The sequence below is a fragment of the Balaenoptera borealis genome (assembly GCF_965194805.1).
Source record: "Balaenoptera borealis genome assembly, chromosome: 11".
Lineage (NCBI taxonomy): Eukaryota > Metazoa > Chordata > Mammalia > Artiodactyla > Balaenopteridae > Balaenoptera > Balaenoptera borealis.
This window is the reverse complement of record NC_138868.1, coordinates 97,212,995-97,230,132: the sequence shown is the minus strand read 5'-3', so window position 1 is coordinate 97,230,132 and position 17,138 is coordinate 97,212,995. Positions and strand designations below refer to the sequence as shown.

Below are 17,138 nucleotides of genomic sequence, written 5' to 3'. Positions count from 1 at the left end.
CATGGCAGGGACTGGGCTGAACGAGGGACCAGGGGACCTAACCACCACGTGTGATTGTGTAATATGATTGCTTTGCAGAAATACATTCCAGATTCCAAACAACTGCATCACAAATTCATTTATGAAAGAGCTCCAGGAGTGAGGGCACACTCGTGTACATGTGATGGTGCAAGACTGTGGGAGTGAGTGTGGGGTGAGAGGCAAATGCACGTGAGTCTGAGTGTGTGTGTACATACTGGAGTGTATGAACTTGTGTGTGCGGAATCCTCGGAATAGATGTGGGAAACTACATATGGTGCAGGATCCCAGGAATTACACCCTGGGGCTGGCCAGAGCTGCATTGAGTCCTGTTAGAAATTTTACCAAACAATTTAATACACTTGTTGTTTTTCTCTGATTATCAAAATAATACGATTTTATTGAGAAAATTCTGTAAATATATAAAATATAGAGAGGAAAGTAAAAATTACTTGTACTCTCATTCCCTAAAGATAAACATTGGCAATGTTTTGGTGTATAATCTTCTAGTCTTTGATCTGTACGTATACCATGGTTTTGTTTTGGTTTTTTTACAAAATTAAAATAAAATTTTACACAATGTGATATAATCTGCATTTTTCATGTAACATATGAAGGCACTTTCCCACACCATCGAATATTCTTTTTTATTGAAATATTTTTGACATCAAATATTCTTTTTTTTTTTTTCTTTTTGGCTGCACCACATGGCTTGTGGGATTTTAGTTCCCCAACCAGGGATTGAACCCAGGCCCTTGGCAGTGAGAACGCAGATCCTAACCACTTTACCACCAAGGAATTCCCATGACATCAAGTATTCTTTTAAAATATTATCTGTATGTACATAATCTATTTAACCAGTCCCCCAATTATTCTATATTTAATCTGTTTTTAATTTTTCACCATTATGATGTTTCATTGACAGTTCTTCATAAAAGTTTTTATGTACACGTTTTATTTTTTTCTTAGGTTAAATTTCTATAGGAATTCCTGGGTCACAAAGAGTATGAATATTCTTAAGGTTTGCATACACGTTTGCAAATTACTCTTCAGGAATTTTGCACCAATTTATACTTCTTATACAGCATTATAAGTAGTATATACTTTTTCCTTGCACCCATACTAATCCAAGGTATTATATATTTTTCTTTTTTTGACAGTTGGGATTTTTTTTAAAAGAGGTCTTGTTTTAAGTTATATTTCTTGGATTACTAGTTAGGTTGATTATTGCTATGTGTTTTCTGGCTGTTTTTTTCATCTTTGGGTAATTGTCAATTCATGTCCTTTGTCCATTTTTTATGTGGGTGTATCGTGGTTTTCTTCTTATTGATTTGTAAGTGCTCTTTACACATTAAGGATAATAACCATTTTTGATCATACATGTTGCAAGTATTTGCTTGCCTTTGATTCTAGTTTTTATTATACCATAGGTTTTCTTTTTGTATAATTTAAATTTATAAATCATTTTCATTTATGATTTTTACCTTTATTTTTGTTTTTAGGACAGATAAATATTAAACTATAGTTTCTTCTTTCATAGTTTTACCTTTTTTTAACCTTTGATTCACTGGGACTTTATTTGGGAGTAGAGTTGTGTATTTCTGAAAGTGATTTCAGGACATTCTTAGGGAATCCAGGTTAAAAGAAGGCACCCCGGATCTGGGTAATATGCTAATGCCTTCAGGGGGAAGCCAAAGCATTCCTGCCCTGTGTAGACACAAATGTACATTCAGGTACACACTGACACACACAAGCAAGTACACTCAACTTTTCTCTACACATGCATACACACACACACCTCCACCCTCACAGAAAAATGTGCCAGGAGAAGACCATTTCCCCGTTTACAAAAGACTTGCACACCCCTTGCCTCATATGTGCCTCACTGTAACCACACAGGATAGGCCGAGCTGTATTGCTTTCTCAGTTTGCAGGAGAGAAAACTGAGGCCCCAGAAACCATGGGAGACACTGTGGATCATATAGCAAGTGAGGCAAGCAGGTATCAAAGCCACTGCCCTGCCCTGCCTCGTGCTCAGATATGACCTGCAGATACCCACACGGTCGCCAGTGCTACAGCCTGAAAGGACTTCCCAACTACTAGGGCTCAGGGTGGCTTTCAGGGACCTCCTGGATTCAAGGCCAGATCTCCACAAGGGAGGCAGGAGGAGGAGTTTGCCAGGGAGCTCTGTGTGTGTTGTGGGGATGCCTGTACCTTCTCCCACGCATCTCCCTGAAGACAGTCTGGGGCCAAAAAGGATGTTTTCTCCTATTATAAGTCACTGGGCCCCTCAGCCCTCCCATGCCGGACAGAGAATGTCCTTCTGTGACCCCATATCTGTCTGGTGGTCTGTCCCTCAGCACGTGCGTGAATGTGTCTACATGTCCGTGTGTGTGAGCGTGTGCATGTAGGTGTGTATGTGCAGGATCCCGTGACTGCAGAGATAACTAATTATTAGCTCCCTCTGGCCTTGGGGGCCCCCCATCTGTTCCGGGGCTGCTCCCCCTCCCTAGACTTCCTCCCTGATTTCAAAGATGCCCTGGTGCTGTCCTGCTTTCCCTTCCCCACAGCTGACCAAAAAATAAAATAAAATGAAAGTCAGCCCCATCCCGCCTGCACCAGGGAAGGGGCTGACAGGAGGTCTGCAAACTAGCGCTTATCAAAAGCTCCTTCTCAAATTCATTTCAATATCTGAGCCTCTGGTTTCCAAGGCAACGTAATCTTTTCATCAAAGCAACTGGTAAAACCACTGGGATCCGATATTGTTTTGTTGGCAACTTGTCAAAACTGTCATTTGGTTAAAAAAATTTTATAGATTTATATAACCTACAAATATATATATGGTGATCTATACCACTAATCATCATTAATAAAGTGCTGCCCCCTGAAGGTTTCTTAGTTCCCTGTCCCACTCCGTCCCCCAGAGGTGGGGGGGGGGAGGGGGGAGGAATGAAGGAGCAGTAATTAGACAGTAGGGCTGGGAGGTGACGCTGAGTGGGGACAGGCTGGGGGAGCCTGTCTACAGCCCTAATAAGGCAAATGTAGTCATTTAGCTTCTTCCCAGAGACTCCCTTTACTCAGGGTTCTCCTGAGACCCTCCCTCCTCCCTTCTCCCTTCTCCATCTCTCACTCAGAACACTCACATTTCCTGGCCTGGAGCCACAGTGGCCAGCGCCTATTTCAGTCCAAGAGGTAAACTGAGGCTGACCCAGCAACACGCCAGAGCGGGCCCGTCAGCTCCCAGGGCCGAGCCCCGTGCCAAGTCCAGGGCAAACTCTGTTCAGTGTGGCTCCAAAACCAGAAAGGGCAGATAGGCAGGATCCTGCCTCCCCGGCCCCCAACCCGGCCATCACCTCCTATGAGCCCAGGGCCCCCAGCAAGGCTGGAGGCGGAGGTGGAGGCCCAGGAGCCTTGGTTCTTAGCATGCGTTCCCCTCTGCCCCGCAGGCTCCCAGCGAGTATGAGACGAGTCCGGAGCAGCTCTTCTACCGGATCGCCCACCTAAACCGAGGACAGCAGTACCTGCTGTGGGTGGCTGCTGTCACCTCTGCCGGCCGGGGCAACGGCAGCGAGAAGGTGACCATTGAGCCTGCTGGCAAGGGTGAGCAGCCTGGGACTGCGGCAGGGGGCAGAAGCCGCCCCCGCCTAGAATTCCGGTTCTCCCCGGGGAGGGGATGTCCTCCCTCCACCCTGTCGGTGACCTGGCTGTAAGGGGAGGGCGGCCGCCCGCCTCCCTCCTGCACGCACCAAGACCGGGCCTCTGCTGCCCCCTGACTCCCAGAAAGCCTCACCACAGGCTCGAGGCAGCACCGCTAGCCAGGGGCGCTGGGCGTAATGCACCCTGGTCCCCAACTCCCAACTCCACCCAGCTCAGCTGGGCGTAATGCACCCTGGTCCCCAACTCCCAACTCCACCCAGCTCAGCTGGGCATAATGCACCCTGGTCCCCAACTCCCAACTCCAGCCCAGCTCTGCTCCTCCAAAGGGGACTGAGGTGGGGTACACTGCTTCCACGGCACAGAGAGCTGCCGAGACGGCCCCCTCCTTCCAAAGCCGGGGCACCTCAGGCAGGGGTGACCCCACCGATCAGTGGTTTGTTCAGTCAACAGACATTTACAGGGGGCGTGCCGTGAAGGAGACTGTGGGCTAGATGGGGCGCGCAGGGTGAATAAGACCACGTCTATTCTTGGGGGTGCCCCGCCGAACCGCTGACCTGGGCATAAGTGTGGCATGGGGGCACGTGTACCCCCACTTTACCGGGAATGCCAGTTCTGAGGCCTCAGCCCAAGATCGAGACAGAGGACACCTTGCGGAGCTGCCGGGCCGCCTGCCCGCGCTAACCCTGGGGCATGGGACTTAGCCACACAGGCCCGAGACTTCCAGCCTCTGCTCTGACCCTGGGCTTCCCTGGGCCCTCCCTCGTCCCACAGCCCCCTGTCGCTGTAGCCCTGGGGCCCCAGGACCAGGGCTCGGATGGTTGGTGCCTGCCTCAGCCCAGCCGCCCTCCAGGGGTGACCAGCTTCCTTTGGCTGAGACCCGAGAGGCGCCTGCCCTCCCCAGCCTCAGGCTCAGGGTCAGCGGGCACTGAACGGAGGGCCCACAGCGGCCCTGCCAGAGGGGTCTGTCATCCCATTTTCCAGTGGACACTCTGAGGCCGGGGTGGCACGGTCTGCAAAGACAGCTGAGAGTGGTGAGCTAGCTCTTCTGGCTCCAAGTCGGGGCTCTTTCCACGCGGCCTCAGGTGTCTAACCTCCCCCGGCCCCTCCTCCCAGAGGGGCTACCCACCCCTTCTTCTGGACTTGTCTCCTTCAGGAGGGAAGGGGCTCAGGACCTCCGATCCTCCCAGGACAGCTGGCGCTGGCCCAGAGCATGGTCTGAGAGCCTGGGCGTCTTGGCTGAAGGCTGGCCCCTTCCCCTGTGGAAATTAAACGGAACACGTTCCCAGAGGGCTTCGTACTTCCTCGAATGTGGACATCATGCTCTTCTGTCCTCACAGCAGCCCTGGGAGGTGGAGGGACAGGAGGCAGTCCCAGCCACAGGGCAGAACTGGGTCTAGAATGGGATCTCTAGAGCCCCTGGCGCCATCCCCGAGGCCCCCAACACTTCCCTCTGCCTGCGATGGAGGCTGTCTTCGCTGGGACCCTCTGCCCAGTCCACGTCTGTCTGGTCCCCGGCGGTCCTCCACTGCCCCAGGCAGCCTTCTGTTCCTCGGCGGCCCTTCCAGACCTCACCTACTGTCCCAAGCCCATCGCCCCGGCGCTGCCCTCAGAGGAGAGGAACCTCCATTCCCTGCACCCAAACCTCTAAGCATGGCTTCCTCAGCCACCTTACATCTTCCCTCTCCCCAAGAAGGGTCCCATGGCTCAGTGGGGCTGACTGTGGCCCCCCGAAGCACGTGGTTGCTTGGTTAATTTAACACTTTCAACCCTGGGCCTGGAGATCTCCAAGGTGCCTGACACGACTACCTTCTCGCTGGGCCCTTGGCATCTTTGCCTCCCTTTGCTTTCCGTGATGCCGCCTGTGCATCAGGGTCCTTTCAGCGTGCCCCTGTCTCCCCAGGGACATGCCTTCCTCCTCTGCGCCTGCATGTTGTGGACCCCAGGGCTCTGCCACTCCTCTGTCAATCTGCAGTCCCCCACCTGGTGACCTCAGTCAGTCTGCTGCTGAGTTCACATCAGTGCAGTCCAGTCATCTCTCTCATGCTCCAAAACATTTATATCCAACTGCTTTCCAGCTACCCCCGTGGGTGTCCCCCAGGTTTAGCATGAGCAGAATCTTCCCGTCTCTCCCACCTGCCCTGCTCCTCCTCCTGTGTGCCTCAACTCCACGAGGGCACCAGCACCCATCTGGTCGGCCCAGCTGGAATCCTGGAAGTCACCCTCACCTCCCCCTCTATCTCTTCCCCAAAACTAGGGAGACCCCATGTCCTGGCATTTCTTCCCTGAGCCCCTAGTCTGTTCTCCACCACCCTACGTCACCTCTCGCCTGCACTCCAGCCACTGTCTTGTCCCTGGTCTTCATCCTGCAAGATCACCTCCACCAAACCATCCTCTGCAAGCAGCCAGGGATTTATCTAAAACTCTATTTTGAACATATCACTACTTACTTGTAAGCCTCCTCGTGACCTCAAGGGGAAGCCCAGCCTCCTTGAGGTGCCAGCAGAGCCCTCCATGCTCTCCTCCAGCTCACCACTCTGGCCCCGGCTCTGCTGCCCCCTCTTCACTCACCCTGGGCTTTGGTCACCCCAAAGGATCCTCCCACTCGTCGTGTGTTTCAGGCCCCCATGCCTCTACTCAGTGCCGTTCCCCCTTCCGACATGCCTTTCCTTCTCTGTGTGGTGAATTCCTTCTTAGCCTTCAAGATTCAAGTCAAAGCTTCCAATTCCAGAAGCTGCCCCGGCCTTCACCTCCACCACCACTGCATTGCCAGAGTTCATTCCTCCTCCTTTCTGCTCCGAGGGTTACTTGTCTCTACCCCTACCATAGTATTTTTCACCCTAATGATTTTTTTTTTTTAAGTGATACTTTACTTGAGAGAGAATCCAACAGTATAATTAATTTATTTTTTTAATTAATTTATTTTATTTTTTTTGGCTGTGTTGGGTCTTCGTTTCTGTGCGAGGGCTTTCTCTAGTTGCGGCGAGCGGGGGCCACTCTTCATCGCGGTGCGCGGGCCTCTCACTATCGCGGCCTCTCTTGTTGCGGGGCACAGGCTCCAGACGCGCAGGCTCAGTAGTTGTGGCTCACGGGCCTAGTTGCTCTGCGGCATGTGGGATCTTCCCAGACCAGGGCTCGAACCCGTGTCCCCTGCATTGGCAGGCAGATTCTCAAGCACTGCGCCACCAGGGAAGCCCCCTAATGATTTTCTTAAGTATCTGTCTCCCTCTTGGAGGGTGAGCAACTTGAGGACAGGGAACGGATCTTACGCATTTTGTGGCTCCTCAGAGCCTCCTGTGAACCTGGCCCAAACAGGTATTTGATAAGCGTTTGTTGAATCAATGACTCCCATCTGAAATTTCCTAGACTCTCCCCCAACCCCAAGCCCAAGGTAGCGGTCAGGTAGGGGAAGGAGGACTTGAATTGTAAATTCAGAAGCCCTGAGAAAGGGGAGCCAGTGCGGTGTTGGTGGTAAAAGTGGGGTGTCTCTCATCCTTTCTCTCCTGTAGCCCCAGCAAAGATCATATCCTTTGGGGGCACCGTGACCACACCTTGGATGAGGGATGTCCGGCTGCCTTGCAATTCAGTGGGAGACCCAGCCCCCGCCGTGAAGTGGACCAAGGACAGGTGTGTGCGGGACCCTGCAGGGATAGGTGACCCCCGGGGATGGGCACAGCAGAAGAGCCATGAAGAGAACCAATGTCCCTCCCTTCCAGCGACTCAGTCACCTCCAGCCCTGCGGGGGCCCAGCCAGGTACACGGCTACCGCTCTCACACACAGGCCTGGCCTCCCTGGCTCCCCTCTGTTGGCTACCAAGGATCTTCCTTCCCTGGGTGATTGAAGAGGCCAAGATTCCTGGATATGCCCGGGAAGCACTGAGTAACAGCCCAAGAATCCAGGGTCCCCGAGCCAGCCCCCGACTGCTCCCAGCTCTAACTGCCTGCAGACCTGGGGGAGGCCCCCGGAGGAGGGGCTGCCTGCTATAACCCATCCCCCACCCCCGCAGCGAAGACTCGGCCATCCCCGTGTCCATGGATGGGCACCGGCTCATCCACACCAACGGCACGTTGCTGCTGCGCGCCGTGAAGGCTGAGGACTCGGGCTACTACACCTGCACAGCAACCAACACTGGGGGCTTCGACACCATCATCGTCAACCTTCTGGTGCAAGGTGAGACCCTGCGCGGCGGGTGGGGCTCCGCTGGGGACAGGGATGGAGGAGTGGCAGGAAGTCCATCGTGTGAGAGAGAGGGTTGTCGAAGGGAAGAAGACCCGCCACTGGGGAGACAGACCCTTGGTGGATCAGAGGGTCCCCGTGGGAGAGGAGGCAGGAGGGCTAGAGAGGAGAATGAGCAGGAGTGAGGGTGGCACCAAGAGGGTGGGAGAGCCAGCCCCTCGCCCTCAACCCACCCCAGTGTCAGAGATGAACCCTCTGGTGCGGGCTGGTGGCTCTCCCCTCACAGTTCCCCCGGACCAACCCCGCCTAACTGTCTCCAAAACCTCCGCTTCGTCCATCACCCTGACCTGGATTCCAGGTGACAATGGGGGCAGCTCCATCCGAGGTGAGAGGGGTCTGGATGAGGAGGGGGGAGGCAGGGGAAAGGATTCTGGGCCCAGGGGCAGAGAAGGGGCTTCACTCACTCCCACTGCTTGTCCTCATGATGCTTAGGAAATAATGGGGGAGGGGCGATTCAGACCACAGGGGAGTTACCCAAGTGCCATGGAAAATATACCAGCCTAGACGTCTGGGCTTTAGAACACCCACCCTCCTTGCCACTGGTGAGCTGTGCGAACCTGAGGACGTCTGTTTTCTTAGGAAGCCTGTCTTCTTCCCTGGGCCTTAGTTTCCACATCTGTAAAAGTAGACAAATGTTCTAGATAGTGCTTCTCAAGCCTTAAACATGCATATGAATCACCAGGGGATCTTGTAAGAGCACAGATTCTGATTCAGGGGGTCTGGAGTAGAGGCTGAGAATTTGCATGTCTAACAAGCTCCCAAGGGATGCTCACACTCCGGGTCCAGGGGACTAAATATGGAGTAGTAGGGTCTCAAAAGGACCCCTTGTAAGCCTCACAGCTCTGGTTTCTGCTCCCCTCCCCACCTCGGCTTCTCAACCCTAACACAAGCGCTGACAGGAGAGAGCCCTACAACTCTCCCAAGGGCCTTTCTATTTTGCATCTAATTTGCATCCACCCCATCCCAATGGCCAAAGCACCCCCCTGCCCCCTGCGGCGCCCAGCCCCATGATGCCTGTTGGGGTACCCCAGGCCCCTCCCTGCCCGACCTGAGCCAGGCAAACCTCCCGGGCAGGCTTCGTGCTGCAGTACTCGGTGGACAACAGCGAGGAGTGGAAGGATGTGTTCGTCAGCTCGAGCGAGCGGTCCTTCAGGCTGGACAGCCTCAAGTGTGGCACCTGGTACAAGGTGAAGCTGGCAGCCAAGAACAGCGTGGGCTCCGGGCGCATCAGTGAGATCATCGAGGCCAAGACCCACGGGCGGGGTAAGGCCCAGGATGGGGTGGAAGGCTGCTAGGGTGGGGAAGGAGGGCACAGGGAAGCATGGAGACTCGAGGGGAGACTCCACCTGGTTCCCATCACTGCAGCATCTGTGATGAGAAACTGGCCCCACTTCCCTGCGGTGGGATGGCAGATGGGTGGCTCACCTCTTCCTTTTCCCTGCCTCTGTCTTCCTCCTTGGCCAGGCCCGTCTCTCCTCGTCCTTCTCTCCCTCCTCTCCTTGTCCTTCTCTCCCTTCTCCCCTCGTCCTTCTCTCCCTCCTCTTCTTCCTCCCCCTCTGTCCCCTGGAGCATCCCTACTCCCATCTGCGCCTCCCACAGATCCCCTGGAGCCAGCTGCCCCAGGGGAATCTTTCCCAGTCTCTCTAACCTCTCTCTCTCCCTCTGGCCCCCTAGAGCCCTCCTTCAGCAAAGACCAGCACCTCTTCACCCACATCAACTCTACACATGCTCGGCTTAACCTGCAGGGCTGGAGCAACGGGGGCTGCCCTATCACAGCCATCGTGCTGGAGTACCGGCCCAAGGGCACCTGGGCCTGGCAGGGCCTGCGTGCCAACAGGTCCGGGGAGGTGTTTCTGACCGAGCTGCGAGAGGCCACGTGGTACGAGCTGCGCATGAGGGCCTGCAACAGCGCTGGCTGCGGCAACGAGACCACCCAGTTCGCCACCCTGGACTACGATGGCAGTGAGTCGGAAAGGGTGGGCAGGGCTGGAGCAGGGTGCTGCCAGGGAAGCTGGCAGAGAGGCAGACACGTAGAGAGATAGACACGCAAGTAGCAAAGAGGCAGGACTACAGTCAGGGACAAAGGCTGACAGGTGAATGAGCAAGCAAAGGACAGGCCAAGGAGCAGCAGACGGGTAGACAGGTAAGTGGGTAGATATACCTGTGACCAACACAGATGGATAGGCAGACGAGCAGGTCAGTAACACTAAAGACAGAGGGCCCTTGAAGGTGCAACCCTTGCTCTCCGTTGCTTCAAAGAGATGAGAGGGAGGTAGAGAGGCAGTTGTGGTCCTGCCCTATAAGAACCCTTTACTCAGATGGTACATTAGCCAAGACAGCGTAGCCTGTGCTGCAGTAACAGGTAAACACTAAAAGCTTCATGGTTTTATTCAATAAAGATTTGTTTCTCACTCTCATAACACCTCGTGAGGGTTGGCTGGCCACCATCTTTAGCTATGCCGTCTTGAACATGTAGCCTCCGTGGTCACCAACAAGAGAGAGAGAGGAAAAAGGCACAGCAATTCCTAACTGCCCTGGCCCGGAGGTGATACTCATCATTTCTAGTCGCACTCTGTTGTCCAGAACTAGTAACATGGTTCTAACCTAACTGCCAGGAAGTCTGGGGAATGTAGATGAGCACACAGATGTTTAGTGAGTACTAACTGGTATCTGCCACATGGGGGCACCTCACACTCATGCACACACATGCATTTAAGCACATAGAGGGCTGAATTCATAGGGACCAGCTGTCACAAGCTAAATTGAGTCTACCTATGTGTTAAGGAAACAGAATGAAAGTGGTATCGGAAGGGGATGGGCTCAAACAAGGAAGGCTTCATGAAGGAGATGACTCTTAAGTGAGGTTTTGAAACCAGCAAGCCTCAGGGCTTGACAGAAGGCTATGTCAGCAGGAGAACTCAACACTGCCTCCTTGCAGCCCCCCAGGTTAGCAGATTTCGCCCACGGGCTGGGGAGCAGGGAGAGATTGCAGGATGTTTAGTGGCTTTTGCCTCCATCTGGGGAAGAGAGCACAGGATCCCACTTCCCTGACTTTTCTCTCCTATGGTCCTCACCATCCCCCTCAACCTTACCAGCTGGATGTGGGAATCTAAGTTCAGCGTTCTAGAAATGAACACTGAACTCCAACAAGCAGTAGACTATCTCTGAGAGACTTTAGGAAAATTCTAAAAGGAAGTTATTAATATCATATGCAGTATAAAAACTACACAACTGTTCATGGCTGTCCTGATGGGACCAGAATTAGGGGGAGCAGAGGGGAGAGTTGGGGCTCTGCACCAGGAAGTAGAGATCAGAGTGAGACCAAAGGCAGCAAAAGAAGTCCAAGGGCTAACTTGCCCGTGAGACTCTGCATAACACTCAACTCATAAGGGACAATTGACTCCCTTCTTCACCCCTGTTCAGGCACCATCCCGCCCATCAAGTCTGCACAAGGCGAGGGGGACGACGTGAAGAAGCTGTTCACCATTGGCTGCCCGGTCATCCTGGCCACCCTGGGGGTGGCACTGCTCTTCATCGTTCGCAAGAAGAGGAAAGAGAAGCGGCTGAAGCGACTCCGAGGTGGACGAGTTTCCTATGGGCTTCCTGGGAGGGAGTGTTGACCCTCAGCCACGCTGGCCACTTTCCACTGGCTCACAGCACCATCTGGACAAGGGAGAGTGCCCGTGTCCCCTTGAAGGGAGAGCTGCCACTCCAGCCTTCTGGAACCCCTTAGTTGTTCACTGCTTCCTCCTCTATGCCCCCAAGACTTTGTGCCTGCCCTCACCAGGGCTGACTTTTAGAGGTACACAGTGGTAAAACCATATTGCTTGTTAAAATATTTAAACATTTCCGTGTTGATTGGTAAATAGATGTTGCTCCCCTCTACCCTGGATGCTCCATTCTCTCACATAGGATCCCCGAGACTTTCCTAGGACCCAGCCACTAAAGAGTAGACCTGCAAGTGTCCTCTAGGACTTTGCTCTGGTTTGACTGAGCTGTTTCCATGCCTTGTCAGGTGCTAAATATTTTTAATATCATCCCCTGTCCCAACACCTGCTACCATAGCCTGGCATGAATGGGTCTGATTTACCTTGATTTCCCCAGGACCCACTAGTTGTTTAATAAATGTCTGTTCACACATCTGGAAAACATTTATTGAGTATCTGCTGTATCGTAGATACTGCCAGATATTGGAGTTGTAAAGATGAATGAAGAAGGAACAGCCCATGCCCTTATAGAATTCACAGCCAAAGCACAATTATAGCACAGAAGAGGGAATGACTAAGGCTGCCTAGGGTGTTTGTTTAGGAGCTGGGTAGATGAAAGGATGGTTCAGTGGGTGGTTAATGATTGTTAAATGGATGGATGGTTGGATGGATGGATGGAAGATTGGATGGTTGATGGATTGATAGTTGAATCGATAGTTGGTTGGATCAATGGAAGGATGGATGGATGGATACTTGGATGGATGGATGGATGGATACTTGGATGGATAGATGGATGATAAGATGGATAGATGGTTGTATGAATGGATGATTGGATGAATGGTTGAATAGATGAATGGATAATTAGATGAATGGTTGAACAGATGGTTGTACAGATGATTAGATGGTTGGATGGGTTGATGGTTGAATGGATGAATGGTTGGATCAGTGGCTGGCTGGCTGGCTGGATGGATGGGTAGTTGAATGAATGCATGATGTATGGGTGGGATGGATTGACAGGTGGATAGATCAATAATGAATGGATGGATGAGTGGGTAGATAGATGGTTGAATGTGTTCATGAAGCTAGATTCGATCTAACAGATCATTCTCAGTTATCAGAGGTCTAGTGGATTACCTGGGTCCTTTGCTTCTCCTCTCTTATCAATTCCTAACCTGAGAGTCCTGAACCTATTCAAGGCTCCTCTGAGACAAAACAGTGACCCTCAAATCCATCCATGGACTTTTTGGGGACAGATGCCCTAGAGAAGGAAATGAAGCTTCTTGGTTGATGTCATCTGGAGATACCCATTGACCCCCTCTACTTCATTCCCCACTCTCTCCTCTCCCCAACAGATAACTGAGGATAGACCTACCACTGATGCCCATTTCCAGACTGCTATGATGTTTTGTTTGATTAGAGTCAATTCAGGAAGCTGATGGAGCACTTTACATACCCTCTGCTTTGGGAAGGATCTCCCTATTAGATAAAAATCTGAGGGAAGGAAAGCAGAACTGAGCCAAATCCTGAATTGGGAGCAGTGAGACCTTATGTTTTGGACTGTCTCAGAACTCCTTATATTTCTTCCCAGGAGACAAGCCCTGGCCCCATTTTAGGAAGTTCTCCCACCTTGTTCCCCATGCCTCTTCCAATTCTCATCCTTCTCAGACTGCATTCTCACTCAGTCCCCTCTCTCTACTGTTTTGCAGATGCAAAGAGTTTGGCAGAAATGTTGATAAGGTGGGTGTCACCCAGCTGCTTCCTCTCTCCTCCCCTCCCCCTTCCTCCCTTCAGGGTACAGGTTTCTAAGACCCCACTGTCCTTCAAAACCCCTCCCCCAACCCCTTATGGCTGCTGAGTCACCCACCTCCAGCCCTTGTCTCCACAGCAAGAACAACCGAAGCTTTGACACCCCCGTGAAGGGGCCACCCCAGGGCCCACGGCTACACATTGACATCCCCAGGGTCCAGCTACTCATCGAGGACAAGGAGGGCATCAAGCAGCTGGGTGAGTGACAGGTGCCGTGAGCTCTCTGTCCTGCTGAGTGTGCTTCCCCAGGCCACATCCCACGAAGGGCAACCAGCAGTCCTCACACAGTGCCCAGGGTTCCAGAAGCAGCCCCATCAACAACTCAACAACCTAGGAACTCACTGCAGCTTCTCTCAAGGACTAGGTTTCCTCCTCCGTTAATGGGAAGACTTGACCTGACCTTTCTTGGTTTCATTGTTGGATAAAGACAAAGCGAAATTTGGGAAGCAAAGATGGTGCCCAAAGGGAAGGACTGCTGCTGATTGTACTTCTTCCCCCAGGAGATGACAAGGCCACCATCCCTGTGACTGATGCTGAGTTCAGCCAAGCTGTCAACCCTCAGAGTTTCTGCACCGGTGTCTCCTTGCACCACCCAGCCCTCATCCAGAGCACAGGACCCCTCATCGACATGTCTGACATCCGGCCAGGCACCAGTATGCATTATCCCTGGGGAGACAGCCCTCCTCCCACACGGGGTTTCGTGGGCACAGCATAAGACAGAGGTGACATTTTTTTTAAAAAAAGGAGGGAGGAGCAGCATGGAAGAAGGGAAAGAGCACTGGAATTAGAGTCTAGAGACCTTGATTATAGACTCACTAGCTATGGCCTTGGGCATGTCACTAACCTTATCTCTCTGGGCCTCGGTTTCCTTACCTAGCAATTTTGAGAGGGTTAGTTGTTCTTTCTCTCCAAGGGCCTTCTGCATCTTCCACTGTGACTCTGGACATAAGCATAGCATACATCCAGGACTGTAGTGAATGGACAGTCATGAGGCAGCAGGAGATGAGGTGACATTCTTCCCAGGCTGAAGGAAAAGACAGGGTGGCGGGGGAGGACTAGGACGCCACCCACTGCCCGACACTGTTGCTCTCCTCCCCCACAGATAGCTGTGTGGTCAGGAAAGGCAGCTCGCTCAGCTCTCCCAGGGGAGCTTCTGTGGCTGCTTCTGCCTCCTCCCTTGCTCCTGCTGCCCTTTCTGGTAAATGCCAGCTGCCCAAGCCTGAATACCTGCAGCTGGAGGGTACTAGCCCTTGCTTCCTCTGTGCAGATCCAGTGTCCAGGAAGAATGTAAAGTCAGCCCACAGCACCCGGAACCGGTACTCAAGCCAGTGGACTCTGACCAAGTGCCAGGCCTCCACACCCGCCCGCACCCTCACCTCCGACTGGCGCACTGTGGGCTCCCAGCATGGTGTCACTGTCACCGAGAGTGACAGCTACAGTGCCAGCCTCTCCCAGGACACAGGTGAGCCCAAGGACCTGCCTTCACTCTGCTCACTCTCCTCCAGCTCCCCCATTACCCATCTCCACCTTTGGTTTTCCCAACTCCTACCCGCCAGCTGTTGGAGTCCAAGGCACAGGTCCGTTTCATTTCCAGCTGGTCACTGACTCACTCTGTGGCTATGACAAAAACACTTGACCTAGCGGAGCTCTGCTTGGTCAAGGATTTCATTTTGCTCTCCCAAAAGATGACAGAGAAAATGGTACACGTGATGTTTGTTAGAGAAAAGGCTAAGTGTTGCTCAGAGGGTGACGCTGATTATCAAGAATGAAAGATGTTCTGCCCTTCATTAGGCAGCACATCAAATATCCCACTTCTGCCACCACCACTACCTTCACAAGCGGAGAGCAGGATCTTGTGAGCCTGGTCCACTCTATAGTCAGGCTTTCAGATGGCTGCTGGGCTTATAGATAGGGGAACTGCTCAGTCTGATCTCATTTACACCCTTTCCCCATAAACCCACTTTATTTTTTATCGAGATATAACTGACGTATAACATTTAGTTTCATGTGTACGACATAATGATCTGATATTTGTATATATTGCAAAATGATCACCACAGTAAGTCTAGTTAACATCCATCACCATGTATAGTTACAATATTTTTTCTTATAATGAGAACTTTAAAGAACTACTCTCTTAGCAACTTCCAAACATTCAATACAGTGTTATTAACTATAGTTATCATGCTGTACATTACATCCCCATGACTTATTTATAACCGGAAGTTTGTACCTTTTGACCACCTTCACCCATTTTGCCCAACTCCCACCCCCCACCTTTGGCCACCACCAATCAATTCTCTGTATCAGTGAGCTTGGGGGTTTTGTTTGTTGTTGTCGGGGTTTTTTTAGATTCCACATATAAGTGAGATCATACAGTGTTTGTCTTTCTCTGTCTGATTTGTTTCACTTAGCATGATGCCCTCAAGGTCCATCCATATCTTCCCAAATGGCAAGATTTCCTTTTTTATGGTTGAGTAATATCTCATTGTGTGTGTGTGTGTGTGTGTATTTATATATATATTTATATATATATATATCACATATTCTTTATTCATCCACCGATGGACATACAGGTGCTTCCATGTCTTGGCTATTGTAAATAATGCTGCAATGAATATGGGGTGTGCCACTCATTTCCCCTCAACTCTGTGCCTTCCATCTCCCCAGACAAAGGACGGAACAGCATGGTGTCCACTGAGAGCGCCTCTTCCACCTATGAGGAGCTGGCCCGGGCCTATGAGCATGCCAAGCTGGAGGAACAACTGCAGCACGCCAAGTTTGAGATCACCGAATGCTTCATCTCCGACAGCTCTTCTGACCAGATGACCACAGGCACCAATGAGAACGCTGACAGCATGACATCCATGAGCACACCCTCAGAGCCTGGCATCTGCCGCTTCACCGCCTCCCCACCCAAGCCCCAGGATGCCGACCGGGGCAAAAATGTGGCTGTGCCCATCCCTCACCGGGCCAACAAGAGTGAGCACTCAGACCACCTCCCTTGCTGTGTCCCCTGCCCCCAAACCCCACGAGCCCTGGCTAGACCTAGCCCTAACTGCACCCGGGTCCTGCCAGCCCAGCACGGCTCCTTGGCAGTCGGGGGGTAGTGCAAAGAACAAGGACTTGGGAGCAAGCAGATCAGGGCTCACATCCTGGCTTAACCTTTTAATACCGCTGTGACCTTGGGCAAGTCATTTAACCTCTCTGGCCTTAATTTCCTCATTTGTAAAATGCAACTGATAGCATATACTTTGCATTGTTGTAAGGATCATTAGAAATGATATACGTGCCTGGCACATAGTAGGTTCTCATTAAGTAGTGATCATTCCCTTAATCTGAAGCTATGCCAGGATGGAAAGAGACTGCTTATGGGGTCAGCTGCCCAATGGCCATTGGTCTCAATACTGTTTGAACTTAATCTAGACCCAAAGGAGCAATCCTGGCAGTTCAGCCCGTGGTGGCCAAACCTCATGGTGGGCAATGACCTAGCCTGACTGGGAACCATCTGACTCCAGGGGCCTGGCCAGAGCATATGTCCTTTGGGGTCAGCAGGGCAGGTCTAGGATAACCAGGGGGAAGGGAGCAGGGAAGCCCCCCAGCAGACATTAGGGCCACAGGGTGCAAGGCCCAGGCTGTCAAAGCAGGCAATCTGGTCTGCTCAGCACTGGCCTTGCTAAGTGGCCGTGCTGACCTAGGGGCTCAGGGTCATCTAG

The 17,138-nt window shown here is 52.2% G+C and overlaps 1 protein-coding gene across 1 annotated transcript in view; it reads left to right on the top strand.

The window, feature by feature from the left end:
- DSCAML1 (DS cell adhesion molecule like 1) overlaps positions 1 to 17,138 on the top strand; it is a 349,698-nt gene that overhangs the window by 330,498 nt on the left and 2,062 nt on the right. Inside the window, exons 21-32 of the mRNA XM_082341823.1 lie at positions 3,465 to 3,618; positions 7,182 to 7,299; positions 7,680 to 7,843; positions 8,136 to 8,234; positions 8,984 to 9,172; positions 9,584 to 9,871; positions 11,333 to 11,488; positions 13,323 to 13,353; positions 13,502 to 13,620; positions 13,923 to 14,075; positions 14,690 to 14,884; positions 16,093 to 16,404. Coding sequence (XP_082197949.1) covers positions 3,465 to 3,618; positions 7,182 to 7,299; positions 7,680 to 7,843; positions 8,136 to 8,234; positions 8,984 to 9,172; positions 9,584 to 9,871; positions 11,333 to 11,488; positions 13,323 to 13,353; positions 13,502 to 13,620; positions 13,923 to 14,075; positions 14,690 to 14,884; positions 16,093 to 16,404 — 1,978 coding nt within the window. The remainder of the gene's footprint in view (positions 1 to 3,464; positions 3,619 to 7,181; positions 7,300 to 7,679; positions 7,844 to 8,135; positions 8,235 to 8,983; positions 9,173 to 9,583; positions 9,872 to 11,332; positions 11,489 to 13,322; positions 13,354 to 13,501; positions 13,621 to 13,922; positions 14,076 to 14,689; positions 14,885 to 16,092; positions 16,405 to 17,138) is intronic.